This window comes from Camelus dromedarius, chromosome 11 (assembly GCF_036321535.1).
Source record: "Camelus dromedarius isolate mCamDro1 chromosome 11, mCamDro1.pat, whole genome shotgun sequence".
Classification (NCBI taxonomy): Eukaryota; Metazoa; Chordata; class Mammalia; order Artiodactyla; family Camelidae; genus Camelus; species Camelus dromedarius.
The window spans coordinates 45,019,764-45,035,215 of NC_087446.1; the positions used below are offsets into that span (position 1 = coordinate 45,019,764).

A 15,452-nucleotide genomic window follows, 5' to 3' on the forward strand; every position below is an offset into this window, starting at 1 on the left:
GACAGCCACCCTCCAAAGGCAGAGAGCACTATCTTAAAAGCGAACAACCCACTCCATTTCTCAACAGTGCTAATAATTGTTCAACTGCGGGATCACACTGCCTGGGTTAAAATCCCCGTTTTGCCTTTTACCACGTCCCATGGTCTTCTTACCTGTAACTGGGGATAAGAATAGTACCTCCAAGGTTGTTGTAGAGCTAAAATGGATTAATTAATACATGCAGTGGGAACTGGCACACGCGAGTGTTTAATGGATGCTGCTACAATTACTAACTGCCCCACATTTCTCCCCTATCTTTAAAGCCCGCAATAGCCTTAGCCAGTGCTCAGCACCAATGCTCACTTGTTCACTCTCTACACCTCAGGGGCTGGGAGCAGAGGCACGGGATGGTCTTCGTTTTCTGGATCAAAGAAACTGAGCTGCAAAGAGACCTCATCCTTGCTAATATACAAGTCAACAGAGAAAGTCAGTGACAGAGGAAGTCATTCAGAAAGACCTGGTTGCAAAAAGGGTCTTCACATAAGTCTTTACAGGCGCTGAAACACAAGTTTAAGCTACTGAAAAACAAAACAAAACAAAACAAAACAAAACCCAAGAACTGGCACTTGGCATCCATATTTTTCAGGGCCATAGCGAACAGTGGCAGCAGAAGCGGCAAAGGAAAAGTTTCGAGTGGTTGGTGACGTTGAAGGGAAAAGTCCATGCATAATGAAAGGCCAACAGATTTACTAGACTCTCAGAGGCACCTGCAAGTTTAAATATTTAATTCTTTTCAAGGACATGTTTCCCATATCTTCAACATTACATGTGTGTACTAGACATTTAAGTTATAGTTTAGTATATAGAGTATTTAAGCTGAGGACACAAGACCCTTAGAATGTTGAAACCTTAAAAGCCCTGCAACCCTTGGAATTGCAGCATCAACTGAAATGGAAAAACAAGGTGGAATTCTTTTAATGAAAAATGGTTTCAAAGTTGACACCTATACCTGTTTCTCAAATGTAATATTTCTCATTCCATTTATTAAAAAAAAAAAGAGAGAGGAGGAAAAAAAGAAGAAAAAAGGTAAGATGCTTTTGTTCACCTTTGCCAGAAAGCTTTCTGAGATTTCAAATTGCTTTTGAGTAGAAGGCTCACTCTTTTTTGCTGCCTATGCTCTTTATAATCTCACCTGGTGCTCTCCTGAAACCTTTCAGCTTCTGATTTTTCCCTTTCTTTCTAGTAACGGCTCCAGAGGGCAAATCTGCAGACGTGCCTTGTGTCTGTCCTGACTGCGCCCAGGCTCACGCTGCGCTTCTCACCTCGAAACCCCTCCCCACGCCCTCCCCATCTCTCCTATTGCCCAAATCCTGTCCATTTTCAGATTCTTTCCTGAGTGTTTTTTTAAAAATTTTTTGCATGTTATTTTTTTTTGATTTACAGTCTTGTATTGTTTCTGGTGTACAGCATAGTGATTCAGTACACACACACACACACACACACACACACACACACATTCTTTTTCATTACAGGTTACTGCAAGACTCTTCAACTTTTCTTAATCCTCCATGTGGACCTCTCTCTTTGGATGGCCAAAGCCCTCTCCCTGAACCTTTCTGTTGGTACAGAATGGTCTGCCTTACGTTATAATCATCATCAAAAACGGAGTGCAGTGTGAGAGCTAAGCCTTCTGACTCTGCTGGGACTTCCTGGCTGTGTGACCTTGAGCAAGATACTTAACCTTCCTGTGCCTTACCTACCCTGTAGGGCTGTAGGGAGAATTAAAGAGCTAATTACGCAAAGTGCTTAGAGTAGTACCTGACAAAGGTTAGCTGTGACTATTAAGTCCTTGTTTAGCTTCACTCTGCTAGACTGAAAGCATCCTGACTGGTACTGTCTCACCGAAAGCTCCCAGCACAGTAGCACCAACATAGTAGGAAACTATTTGTCAATTTAAATTAAAATACAACCTGGGTTTCAGCTCCAAACTGGGATTCTAGCAGTCTGAGTCTCGGTGATATTTTCCCTAAATGAGGAAGTTAATGTGATCATTTTTAAAGGTCTATTTGAAATTCTATGGGCTGGGACGCTGCCCCCTCACCTTGCCTTTAAAAACTCTTTGTTCAAGCCCTTCTGGGAGTACCAGCCACTCGTTCTCCTTGCTTGGCCCTGCAATAAACCTTTCTCTGTTTCAAACTCTGACCTTTAGGTTTGTTTGGACTCACCGCGTGTCGGGCACACAGGCTTGCCTTCAGTAACAATACTATATTTCAGAATATAAGAGTTTAGATAAAATACTCTTTGAGAAGGATTCTTGATAGGAGACATTCTTTAGGAATTTTTTGTTTTGTTTTGTTTTTTACTAAACTATACTTTCTAACACTTTTTCATTACTGAGCCAAATAATTTTTTTTGGTTCATATTGCTCACCTCTTTTAAAAAGACAGGTTTATTTGTGCTTCATAAGCACCAAGCATAACTAATCCTCGAATCTCAGAGAGAAAATAAAAATTCCAAGCAGGAGCTAGGAAGCATTTCACACCATTAATTAGCAGGGCATCCTAAAAGGCACCTACATATATATAACGTTTGCATCAAATAGTCGCCCTTAGGGAGTCTTCCTGTGGAAATTTTATTAATCCCAATCATTTTGGCAGGAAAATGAATCCAGATTAAACTAGTGAATCTTGCCTCCAAAGTCAGTCTGTGTCAAGGCCAAGATTAGAATTCAGGAGTTGGCAGGGAGTCATATGATCCCAACATGTCTCTTTCTTTCCATCTAAGTGTCTAGTAATAAGGCCAGGGGAAGGATATACGGAAACACTTTGTCAGCCCAAGATCTCTAAATAGACTGCTTTTTAAAAAAGTTTTCCAGGTGGCATCATGGAGAATGTGGTATTCCAGAGAGGTTTTTGACTTGGGAACCTTTTCTACAAATCCTTTACGCCTTACTTCTCCATCTTCAGTGTTTTGTTCTGAGACCTGGACCTCTTTGTAGTCCATCCCAAAGGAATGAATTTTCATTTTCACTACAGAAATACGTATTTCGAATACTTAAAATGCCCTGGAGCTACAATAAATCCTTCACACACACACACAATTAAAAACCTCTTTGAGGCACAGAGAAAAATCGTCCTATAGGAGGTGGCAAGTATCTGGGGCTCTTTCCGAGTGACTTTGCAACCTCGCCTCGGGCATGTTTCTTCCTTCCAGAAGAATGCATTAGCTCCTGGTTCGTGGGAGGCTTGTGAGCCAAGAAAGCTTTCCTCAGCAGTCCTCTGAGGTGGAGTTTTCAAGGAAGGGCTTGGGATAATAAACAGTGTGTTCCCTCCCATCTCCTCTAAAGAATAATTAGCTTTTTATTTTCACATTTTAAACAGAAAAGTGGTTCAAAGATATGCAAAGGCCAAGGTGGGTATCTGTGTGCTATCAGCAACCCCGTTTTCCAAATAACTCCTACATAAGAGGCCCACCAGCCTCTGGCTTTGCACCACCAGGACAGCTTCCCCTCTCCATTTACATTTCTTGGGCAGATCAGAGCTGGAGCTCAAAAGGAAGAAAACAAAGGGGCATGGAACATCCAGAAATAGGAACTTAGCACTGATGACTGTGTATGAACACACAGCTGACTGGGTGATGTTGACACACATAACACCAGAGCTCTATGAAAGGCTAGGTTTTGAAGAGGCACCCCCAGATGAACATATCCTAACATTAAAGCTGACTGTGCAAAGCCCTTTGGGTCTGCCCATGTTGTAAGCCACATCTATAGTCTGGAAAGTTCAATCAAGTTTTCACAAGTGGCGATCAGAGGGTGCAGTGTAAGGTTCACTCTGTGTTGTGTCTATGAGATCAGGCCCCACCCTTCTCCCCACCTGTCCTGCACCTCCTTCCCTAAGGCAGCTGTCCCGTGGGAACGGATGGCCCTTGGGGACCGAATGGGGCTGAGATTTTGGAGCATTCATTTCCTATCTGTGTGATCCTGAGCTAATTATTCTGATCCCCAGCTCCCAGTGGTAACCCGGGGACTAGGAATACCCGCCTCACAGGGCTGCTGTGAGAAATGAATGGGCTCCTGTGTGTACCTCAGGGTAAGAGTTGAATAAATCCTCATTTTCCTAGTTTGTTCCTCTCCATTTAATGGAACTTGAGGATAGATTACCTCTTGACTCTGGCCAGCCATGTGTGTCACTGGTGTATGGAGAGCACGATCATCAATTACATACATACAATCAATTTCATGTAGAGTTTTATCATGACATCAATGTTTTATCTCTATCAGAATTTGCTTACTGAGGCTTGTAAGCGCCTTGTTTTTTAAAATGCTGAGTATAATGCTGCAAAACCTAGGCAATATAAAGAAATATTAATATAGGACAAATAATTGTTCTCCTCCTAAAATACAACGTCACCTTTTGAGATTTTGGTAGGAGGCGACAGGCTTATTAACACCTCAAACCGCATGATGAGCCCTTTCTCAGACTGATGAAGGCAAATTTTGTTTTGAAGGCTCCCTCTAACTTTTTGTGTCACCCTTTTTCTGTTTTTGCCTTTTCACTTCTCCACTAACTCAATCACAGCCCTGTTCACACTTGCCATTGATTTGGTTTTCCTAGAGGAAGTTATGTTTCTTTTTTTTTTTTTTTGTATAAAAGTAATGTATAATCCATTTACAAGGAAACATCATACATATATGTAAAAACCACCTGTAGTTACTGTTGATACCATCCCTGATCTCCACCTTTACTCTGAGAGCCAGACAAGGAGTTGTTACCATCCCCTCCCCCACCCACTGATGATGATGATGACGATGACACTACGTACATTTAAGTGTTCACTATGTGCCAGACACTGTTCTAAATGCTTGATCTGTATTAAGTCAGCTTTATTTTTCCTCCTAGCACTTATACCTGCCATACTATACATTTATTTGTTTACTGTCCGTTTCTCCTCCCTAGAATATAAATGCTTTCAGAGGAAGTGACATGGTCTGTTTTGGTTTTTGTTTTTATTTTTTTAATCTTTTTTTGGGGGGGGATGTACTGAGGATAGAACCAGGGGTTCCTCTCTCCATATCAAGAATGCAGATGTAATGGCTGGAGCTCCAGCAACTATCATGAATCATAAGAAGAAAGAAACTATTAGGTTTCTCTGAACGGTATATTAGGAGGAGCCTGATTCTTTGATGGCTTTATACAACCTCCATACCAGTCCTGAGCTGCCAACCTCTGAACTTTTATGTGAAAGAGATGATAAACTTCTATTTTGTTTATGCCATTATTCTGAGTTCCCTTGTTACTCAAGGTCCAACTAATTCTAACCTTTGTGGCTGGCCCCTGTGGTAGTTTAAGAAACCAAATGGAGGCTCAAAACCACTTTGAGGCTCTGTTTCTGTAAATAAAGGCAAGGTTGAGGCAAAAATATAGACAAGAGGGCGCCTATCTTCGAAGCCTCTCCTCTCATTCCAGACATCACTCCGATGCCGCCATCCTCTCCCTCCTGCTCCGAAGTCTAGGACTTCATGCTCCATGGATACCTGTTCTCAAAGGACCTGATAAAACTTGGTTCACTTTAAGTTTTAAATGATCATAAGGCATATCCTTGTAGTCATCCTTGTATTTTATTTAAGACAAAGTCTTCTGACAGAATGTTTGGAATAATCAACAGACCTCTGCGAGAACTATTTGGGGGCAGGGAAGCCCACACACAAGGCTACTGCCCACCACCAAGGCTGACTGTAATTTTACACAAGGCATTCCACTGAGTAAGAAGGTTAACGTACTTCTCAAAATGTTCACCATCAACTCCCAAAGAGTATCAAGGGTTGAGAGCAAGGGAGGAGTGAATGTTTGAAAAGGCAATTAAATAGCACCCTCCATTCACTGAGGCTACATATTTTATACGTTATTTCAACAATCATTATTACATCATTGGTTGTATAAAATTCTATGCATGATGCAACTCAGAAGACAATTTGCTTGTGACCAGTCAGTGGTTGAACAGAGAACCTAAACCATATTCCTCCAACCCCTGGTCCCTTTTCAAATACTCCTCACCTTTTCTTTCCTTCTGAATGTAAACTGAGTATGTGTAATGGGTAGATTTCATTTGAACAAGGCAGAATTTACGTATCTGAATTTAAAGTGCAAGAGAGACCAAACACCATCATCTTTTAGAGTAAAAAGTGTATGTGTGCGTGTGTGTAACATGAAGGTCTTTCCCCATGGAACATGACCTCTCACCTCAAATGAGCACGCTCTTTGATTAAAGTAAAATGTTCTTCCAAGAGCGCACAGTGATCTACCTAATTGAGACCTCATTGCCTGTCTCCTCTATCCCTTAATTCCCCGACTGACTGTGAGAGATTTAGTGACTGACAGGGTTACTCAAACTCCGGTGGCCTTTTCTAGAACCCGGCTCCTTCAGGCTTTCAGACTGATACTGGTGAGAGTTTTGAGGAGATATCAACTTACCTGATTCAACTATAGAGACTCCTAGACATCTAATGCCACCTGATAAACTGAATCCAGGACAAGTTTCTCTGTACACATCTCTCACTGAGATAAAATTTTCATGAGTTGGGGAGGGTGTAGCTCAAGTGGTAGAGTGCATGCTTAGCATGCACGAGGTCCTGGGTTCAATCCCCAGTACCTTCTCTAAAAAATAAATAAACCTAATTACCTCCCTCTCCCCCTGCTTAAAAATTAAATAATTAAATAATACGATAATAAATTAAAAAATTTTTTTTCATGACATCCTACCCACTTTTCTTGCACTCAAAAGTCAAGTTTGTCTTTGCCACTGTTGCTCAGACTAGTACTATTAGCTCCAGACCATAATCAACAGGCTCTTGTCTATGTCTATGCTGACAACCAGCAGATTTATTTTTTTTAAAGTATTAGAGACTGATCTATATTTTTAGGTGAAACAGTGCCCAAGCAAGGGGCCCTCAAGGAAAATGCCATGGAGCCCTCATCTTAAGACAGTTCAGTGGAAGTTGGCAGGGAATTTCTTCTTTGGAAGCCTCAAGAGGCACACGCTTTTAAATTCTTCTAAATCCAGGATTTCTAGAAATGGTTGATACTTTCAGTTATCAGAAATCAACAAACCACACAAAGCATGGGCCAATCATCACCCAAAACTCAACTTTGTTTGGTATTTCTACATGATGGGTATGACCTTCTAACATGAGACTTTTAAATGTAAAGTTACAAGTTTCTGAAGGAGGAACTAACACTTAGAAATTATCAATCCAATTCAAAGCACAGGTGTACAGCAAACATGCCACATAAAAACACAGATTTATCACATATGTGATCACATAGGAAAAAACTGGAAGTAATTTTTTAAAGAATATTCATTTTATAACGTTTAAAACTACAGGTTCTTTTAATTAGCAAATATCAATAGAGCATTGAAAGTAATTTAACTCACATATTTGCATTTTACACACATGCTTTTTAGGAACAAATAAATCTGTAAATCAAGAAACATTTTAATAATAAGTTTCAGGTTTAATTTGCCTGTAAAGAAGAATTCAAATAATCTTATGCAATGAAAATGCAAATATCTATAGTTAGAACAAATTAATATTACTCAATTCTCATTATGTTGTTCTCTTATAAAATAAAAACTCGTCAAATTGCTCCAAAAGAAATTTGTATTTAATATGATCGTTAAGTGTAAAACAAAATTTACATAGACATATGACTAATTCCAATTTGCAACCTCACTGATTTTGTTTTTTTAAATAGTCATTTAGTTTCTTATGATTATCTGCAGTAATCTGAATAAAGTTTAAGTTCAGAAAAGCAATTGCCAAGAAGGAAAAATAGATACCCCTCCCACCAGAAAAAGTAGTTTTTAATATAGTAAGTCACTAAACAAAGAATTTAACTGAAATAGGGGGAAAAAAAGACATTAATGTACCAGAATAAAGCAACTCTAAATTGCTCAAAACCCAGAATGGCTGATTTTTGAATGGTAACAATTTAAAACAAAATATTCTGGAATTGAATATACGTACAGATCATACGTTATCCAACCAGTTAAAAACATTCTTTTTGGGACACCTATACACCAAGTTTTTTAAGTGTTCTAACTTCATATACCTATTTCTTTGAATACAGTTACCCCCACGTTGAGAGAACAACACAATACAATAGTGTGTGTGTATCCATTTGGTTCCACATTGCAACCAGACAAGCATCCATCCACACCCTAGCTTGGAACGAGTTCTAATAAGGGAAATGTTTCTGCAAACCAGAATTCTAAACCAATGATTTTTGCAAAACAAAGATTATGTGCTTACCGTGTAGAGCTCATTAAGAACCTTCATTAAATCCTCATGAAGTTGGAATGCAATCTCTTTGCTCTGTGAAAAGAAGAAATAATATTAAAAAATGGAACAGAAACTTATTTCTAGACTGTTTACATCTTAAGAAGTCCACTGACTGAAAACAGAAGAATGTGTGTAACACAACGAAAGGCCAGCATGGCCCTGACAATAAACATCTTTGACCAAATGGCCTTTCTAAATACTAGATCTGTGCACCCACAGTCAGTAAGGACGGACAGAGTCAAACAAGTAGACAGTCTGCGTGGCTCTCCCACCGTCCATATCAGACTTTATTAAGAAGAGAGAGAAAAAGTAAGCAGGGAGAAGCATTGTGCTTGCTCAGAAGTTGAGTTGCAGAACTTAAGTCATTAAAACATGAATTCCAGCATCTAGTTTCCCATCTCAGTATCATCACAAGGGAATTTTTGCAGCGTGAATCCCCAAAGGCTAAGTTAGGAACCAAAAGGGAAATTAACTCTCCCTTTCCAAAATAACTATTTGACTGCAAATTTTAATTTTAAGAAAACAGTTTTAAAGCATTGAGATGGTAAGTCCACTTACGATCCACACACGTTTGCCTCTGCATTTGTTATTATTTCTTTATTAAGACAAAAAAGAGAGTTTTACTCTTCCATTCAGTTGGTAAATGACAGCATTTATGACATTTCTTCCCTAGGCTAGTAGTTCTGAGAGTTTGACAGAGGAGCATTTGCATATTTTTTCAGCAAAATCTGTAAGCTATTTTAAAGGAAATCATATCTCCAAATTACTTTTTTTTTTAACCCTGTTTTGAGTTATTTACTCAAATGGAAAAAAATGTGTATCATGGCTTAATCTACAGAGCCTGAGATAGTAACAGCAAATCCATGGTTCATCCATGTGTCCCCAATGGACTGTCAGTACTGGGAATAAGGGCCACATATATATCTTTATCAGCTCCGCAACCCCATTGTCCTGCAGTGCTTGGGCACAAGGCCAGAACTCGGGTGAGACCAGTGAGGTGCACAGGGCATGGAATTTAAGGAGACACTAGTACAGGTCCTGCTTGGGCACACAGGAAGCATCCAATCAACATTTGCTACATGGATCTGTAAATAAGTTGAAATACTGTCTGGGTAGGAGCTGAAATAGTTACTACCTTTGCTGATGGCTGGCCGCTGGTGAGAGGGCAGAAAAGAAAGGCCCACTGACCACCCTTCAGAAAATAATCGGACCCAGATGAAGCACGGTCCACCTGCAAACACAAGGTCTTTGGCTTCGGTTTCCCTTAAAAAAGGTCAAATGTAACTGAAGCAAAACTTCATGAATATAAAATAGTGTGGGAAGATGACATCAGAGCTGTACTTGAACTTTGAGAAATTCAAATCTGTTAGCAGCATTTGTCACTGGGTTTTCTTGAGTGATAAAGGGTGCGACTGTTTATCAAGCTCTGAGAGTTTCAAAATCCCTACAGTGGAGTTAAGAGACTTTATGTTCTGCTGTGTCCCTGCTACGTGAAGCGGTGGGTTAAGAATCACTGAAGAGTGAAAGGAAAAATTGCAAGGGAGAAAATGAAGCCAACTGAAACTCATTTTATTTTCCCCTAAATCTTGGTTACTCTGACCGTATATGTTACACGGCAATCTCCTATGACTTCAGCTTGGTGTTATTTTAATATCACATTTCATCCACAGATCTGAGCTCCACTTTGGAACTCTTCAGTGGGATCAAAGGCCACCACGTAACTCCGCTCAGCTGCCCACATTTCAGGTAGCAAGTCCAAAAATAAAATTTTTCTTGGCTGAGACTGAAGAGCATTAACAACAACAATAAAAATCCCTTAGGTCCAATTAGCCCAAGCCAAGAATATTTAGGATCAGATTAAACACTTAGGCTTGGGGTGGGGTGGGGTCTTCCAAGCTATCCTAGGTCAAATATTGTTACCACCAGCGAAAAGATTTTGTACACTTCACAGTTTACAAGATTTCAGGTCATGAGGGAGAAGAAATCTGGCATCACAGACGTGCTGTGCTCTGCTGGGCACATCCGCACGTTTTCCTTTCACCTTTCCCCAGGGGCCCTGAAATATAAAAAATTTGTTTGGGGGGCAGTACAGAACAATGCTTAAAAGCAAGGACTCTGGAGTCAGAATGCTGGGACTGGGTCTCAAAGGCTTGGGTTCCCTTGTGCCTCACTCTGAAGATCTGTAAAAGGAATGCAGTCACTGGACCTATGTCGGGGGGCTGATGACAGCATTAATCAGATGACACACCCATGGCACTCAGGATGGCACCAACACACAGTAAGCAGCTCGTGAATGTTAGGCTTCTTTCTTTCCCAGACATTATTTGTAATGGTTAACTCCTCTGAGTGAAAAGGCCACATCGTATTTTTCCTCCTTTTGGTCTCTACGGACACTCACTTCTGACTTCCACGTAGGAAGCGCTTGGTGGAACTGAACTCGACGCCCCTCCTCCCTCCACTGCCTTGGCCCTTAGGTCCGTCCATGTAACTCCTGATCTGGAGGTTCTGCTCCAGCCCTTGAGCCCTTCTTACGTCGCCATATATGTGCAGTGAGCTTATCTGTGTTCCATTTTCCTGTGGGTCCTACTTCTAGTGGTACCAGATGAACTGATCAAATACCTGCCAGGAAACGGGTAATTTTTCAAGCCAATGAAATAAGATACATATAACTCATGAAAGAGACTCTTACAGAGCCGGGCCCAGTGGGAACTCTAAATTGTGAACAGTTGGTGGGATGTTCTTTTCAGGTAGGAAAATGACACATCATGACACATCCCCAGAGCTTCTGCCTATTTGTTCACTCTGAATGACATGACAGTCCAAACCCTCCATGGTCTAGTCAGCAACCTCAGGATTAACCATTCTTCCCTTGTTGCTACTCCTTTTGCGTGCAAAGACTGTTAGAGAGGTGCGCTGTGCTCTTACACACTCAAGTGTGAAGCGTGAATTTGAACTCCCTTTTGTACACGGATCCTTGGGCCAGACACAACCTCAAGTCCTAATCTGAGTGCTGGGGGATTGGTCACGGTCCTCACGGCATAGAAACAATAAAAAGACCACCTCTTGTTACCCCCACCCCAACTTTAAACATGTCTCCAATTTATTATAGTGACAGTGAGAAACAACCCTTTCTTCTAAATATGACCCTGGACCCCAAAAGAAGCAATCTTAAACCAAAACACATCTTCTGTGGCACACACATACTCAACTGGTCATCTGAAACCCTTCAATTAGAAAAGATCTGGATTAGAAGGAAAAAATAAGGTAAAGATTATCCAGACTTACTTCTGAAACAAGTAGAAACAATATGAAGTTTACATATTTACCAACAGCGATTTTTTAACAAATTAAAAAATCAAAATCCAAAAAAAAAAGGAAATACCTGGATTATCAAAATTCCATCAAAATCCAATCAGTTAAATATGCCTCCGGATTGTATTTCATTAAAAATTTGAAAAGAGCAAGAACGGACACTGGACCGAGAGTTGCTATGTAAGAAAAATGATACTGGTGTTAAGGAGAGCAATCAATGTCCCCTTTGTTGAAGAGGAAAAAATAACTTTATGAAATGATATATGTTTGAAATAAAGTATTTTCTATGTTATTTGAGACTGGCTGATTAAAATCACTTTTGCACAAGTAAGGAGAGTCCCCTCAAATTGCTTGGAGGGGACTCTCCTTACCTGTATGGAGTTGGAAAAGGAAGAATTTTCTCCCCCATTATATGGGCCTATATAAGTTCAAATGATGGTAGAACTTCTAATGCATTACAGTAGGATCCTAGGATTCTGACTAAAAACAAGGAAAATGGTTAGAACTTCCATTCAGTTGACATTTATCGAAGGTCTCCTAAAGTGTAAACCCAGAGTTGAACATCAATTTCTAATTGTTTACTCTTTGTTGTCACTCTGATGTTTCAGATCCCTCCAACGTAAGTCCAAATTTAGCAGTCCCAAAGCTTCTACCTTTTTCCATTTTAAACACAAATTAAGTATAATGAAAAATATTGGAAAAATGGCAGATGGGCAAAACCACCACCATTATGTTTTAATGTATTTCCTTCGAGGTCATTTATCTAAACATAGGTCTGAGTTAAAATCATTCTGTAAGAGCAAAGTATCTTTTTCTACTCTGTTTTTTTTTTGAGTTATCATAAATTTTTTTCATGTAATTATATAGTTTTCAGAAACCATTATTACTATTATTGGATTCATAACTACCCCGTGAATGTATATTAACCATTCTTCTATTATGGTTTCCAAAGTTTCCACTATTTTCTACCAATCATTCAATTACTCATTCATTCAATGTCACCAGGATGTCTTAAGCACTCTGAACTAGTATCATCAATGCCATTCTAAAGGCATATCTTGCATTTTGTGTTGTTTCCTTAATACCAATTCCCAGACATGAAATGACTCAGATAAAAGTATAGACATTTTTAAGACCCTTCCTATATATGGGAAGATCACTCTCTAAAAGGGTTATAATGAATTTATATCACTTCCAGGATAATAGTGTCACTCATGTCAGAATCCGAGGTTCATCCAAGACTTAACTTCTCCTTGAAAAAGAAGCCACCAACCTTCTCTATTCTGGCTGGATCTGTTTTTCTGTATGTTATTAGAATATTTAAAAAAATAAAGACCTAATTTTCTTTCTCTGATTAAACTCCATCAAACACCTGTTATATTTTTTTCAGGATAGAGTTCAAATTTCTTAAGTCACCTGTAATTTCCCCTATGAAACTAACCTATCACACCTTCCACAAATCTCAGGCCACATCTTTCAGCCGCTCACTTTCGGGTCCTGCGTTCACACCTCCGCCTTCCCACGCCACCCCCTCTGCCTGGGTGCCCCTCCCTTCTCTGGCCTGGAACAACCCCACCTGCTACTCCGTGAAACCTGTCTTGGGACTTTGCCTTGTTCCCCAAAGAAAGAAATCAGACTCTCCTTTCTCTGTGATTTTACAATACATTCATTTGTCACCGCTTCTAGTCTGCAGAATTTAGTGGTTAAGAGTTCAAACTCTACAACTGAACTGCCTGTTTTCAAACTACCCTGTCTGTGCATAAGTTAAATAATTCAGTGAGACCGTGGTTTTTCCAATGGCAACACAGAGATGCCAACGGTCTCCATATCACAGGGTTTTATTGGGATGGACCTCACTAAATACAAAACCCGGTTAACAAGGGCTATTAAACTGATGCTATTCATTATTATTACGCTCATCACATGCTCTTTTTCTCTTTATCAACTGAGGGTTTCTTTGAGAGCAGGGGCTGTGTCCTCATCATCTTTGTATTCCCAAGCCCTGCTCTGGTGGCTGGCACACTGCAGATGCTCGATACACCTTTGCTGAATGAGTGGGACCCAGAGCCAAGGAAGGCACAGCTTCTGTCCTCCAGAGGTACGATCTCATGGAGGAGCCAGATGTGCCCAAACAGCTTCCTACATGGAGTACCATGACAAGCACCACGCTGAGTGGGCCCTGGCCCAGATCTCTATTCCTGGAGAGCAGGCTTGCTCCCTGGAACCTCCCAGAGAGGGGAGAAAGAAGGGCAGAACAAACAGCTTAATGAATACCCCATAATTGAGCACACTGAGCAATCAATGGAGTGATCTATGAGGTTGGAGCAAATGACCGACTCAGTGGGCCTCGGGCCTCTCAAAGAGTTATTTTTAAAGTAAATCTATTATGATGACCAGTCAAGGAATCCTAACTATGCTGAGTCAGAAGGAGACTGAGAAAGGAGGAGGAAAATCAGATTAAATATTTAATAAGAGGGTTTCAAATGATTTTAGTGTCTCATGCTCAGTGAGTTTTGGATGTAAATTCTGGTTAAAAGGGTCAGGCCTTACTTCCAAAGAGTGTACGCTTTTAAATTTCCAAAGCTCATGTTCATGTGTCTTTATCAGAAGAGATTCTCTTGATTCACGTAAACTCTGAAGATGGCAGCAACAGCATCCTGCCAAATGCCTGCTGGAGAAAGCTGCGTTGGGCATAATGGCCTGAAGCAAGCCTCTGGATAATATTTATAGTGTTTCTGCACATTTCCTTTCCATCTGCCCAAGGACATGGCTCTGTACGTGTTTAAATCACAACTAAATATCAGCACATGGAATTAGCCTCATGATCTACTTCATTCCCAAGAAGAAAAGTAATCAATATTCTTTTAGAGCAAACTCTGTATCACTAGAAAACGTTGAGAAAATCGGGGAAAAAAAAATTACAGATACAGGGGAACTAGAGCTTCATTTTGAAACAAGACAAAACTTAACCTTAAAGGAAATATCTGGGACATATTCTATAACATTAACTAATGTAATAGCCAGGCAAATGTGGCATTCAACTGCATTCAGCCTGTGAGCAGACAATATGAAAGGGACAGAGGCATGTACACCTGTGTCAGTCATAACTATAAAACACTGATAAAGGAAATTGAAGATGATAAAAAGTAATGGAAAGATATCCCATGCTCTTGGATTAGAAGAATTAATATTGGTAAAATGGCCATACTACCCAAAGCAATTTTCAGATTTAATACAATCCCTATCAAATTACCCGTGACATTTTTTTTTAACAGAACTTGAACAAGTAATCCAAAAATTTATATGGAATCATAAAAGACCAGAATTGCCAAAAAAACCTGAGGAAAAAGAACAAAGCTGAAGGTATAAGCCTCCCAGACTTCAGACAATACTACAGAGCTACAGTAATCAATGCAGTGTGGTATTGGCACAAAAACAGACATGTGAATCAATGGAACAGAATGGAGAGCCTAGAAATAAACCAACACATACCTATGGTCAATTAATCTTCAACAAAGGAGGCAAGAATATACAATGGAAAAAAGGCAGTCTCTTCAGCAAGTGATGCTGGGAAAACTGGACAGCCACATGTAAATCAATGAAGTTAGAACACTCCCTCACACCATACACAAAAATAAACTCAAATGGCTTAAAGACTTAAATATAAGACAAGACACTATAAACCTTCTAGAAGAAAACATAGGCAAAACATTCTCTGACATAAATCTTAGCAATGTTCTCCTAGGACAGTCTACCCAGGCAATAGAAATAAAACCAAAAATAAACAAATGGGACCTAATCAAATGTATAAACTCTTGCA

The 15,452-nt window shown here is 39.9% G+C and overlaps 1 protein-coding gene across 2 annotated transcripts in view; it reads right to left on the reverse strand.

The window, feature by feature from the left end:
• The window catches only part of SRGAP1 (SLIT-ROBO Rho GTPase activating protein 1), a 248,081-nt gene that overhangs the window by 89,183 nt on the left and 143,446 nt on the right, over positions 1-15,452 (reverse strand). For both annotated transcript variants that reach the window (XM_031462764.2, XM_010980295.3), the window contains exon 4: positions 8,291-8,353. In XM_031462764.2, the coding sequence (XP_031318624.1) occupies positions 8,291-8,353 (63 nt within the window). The remainder of the gene's footprint in view (positions 1-8,290; positions 8,354-15,452) is intronic.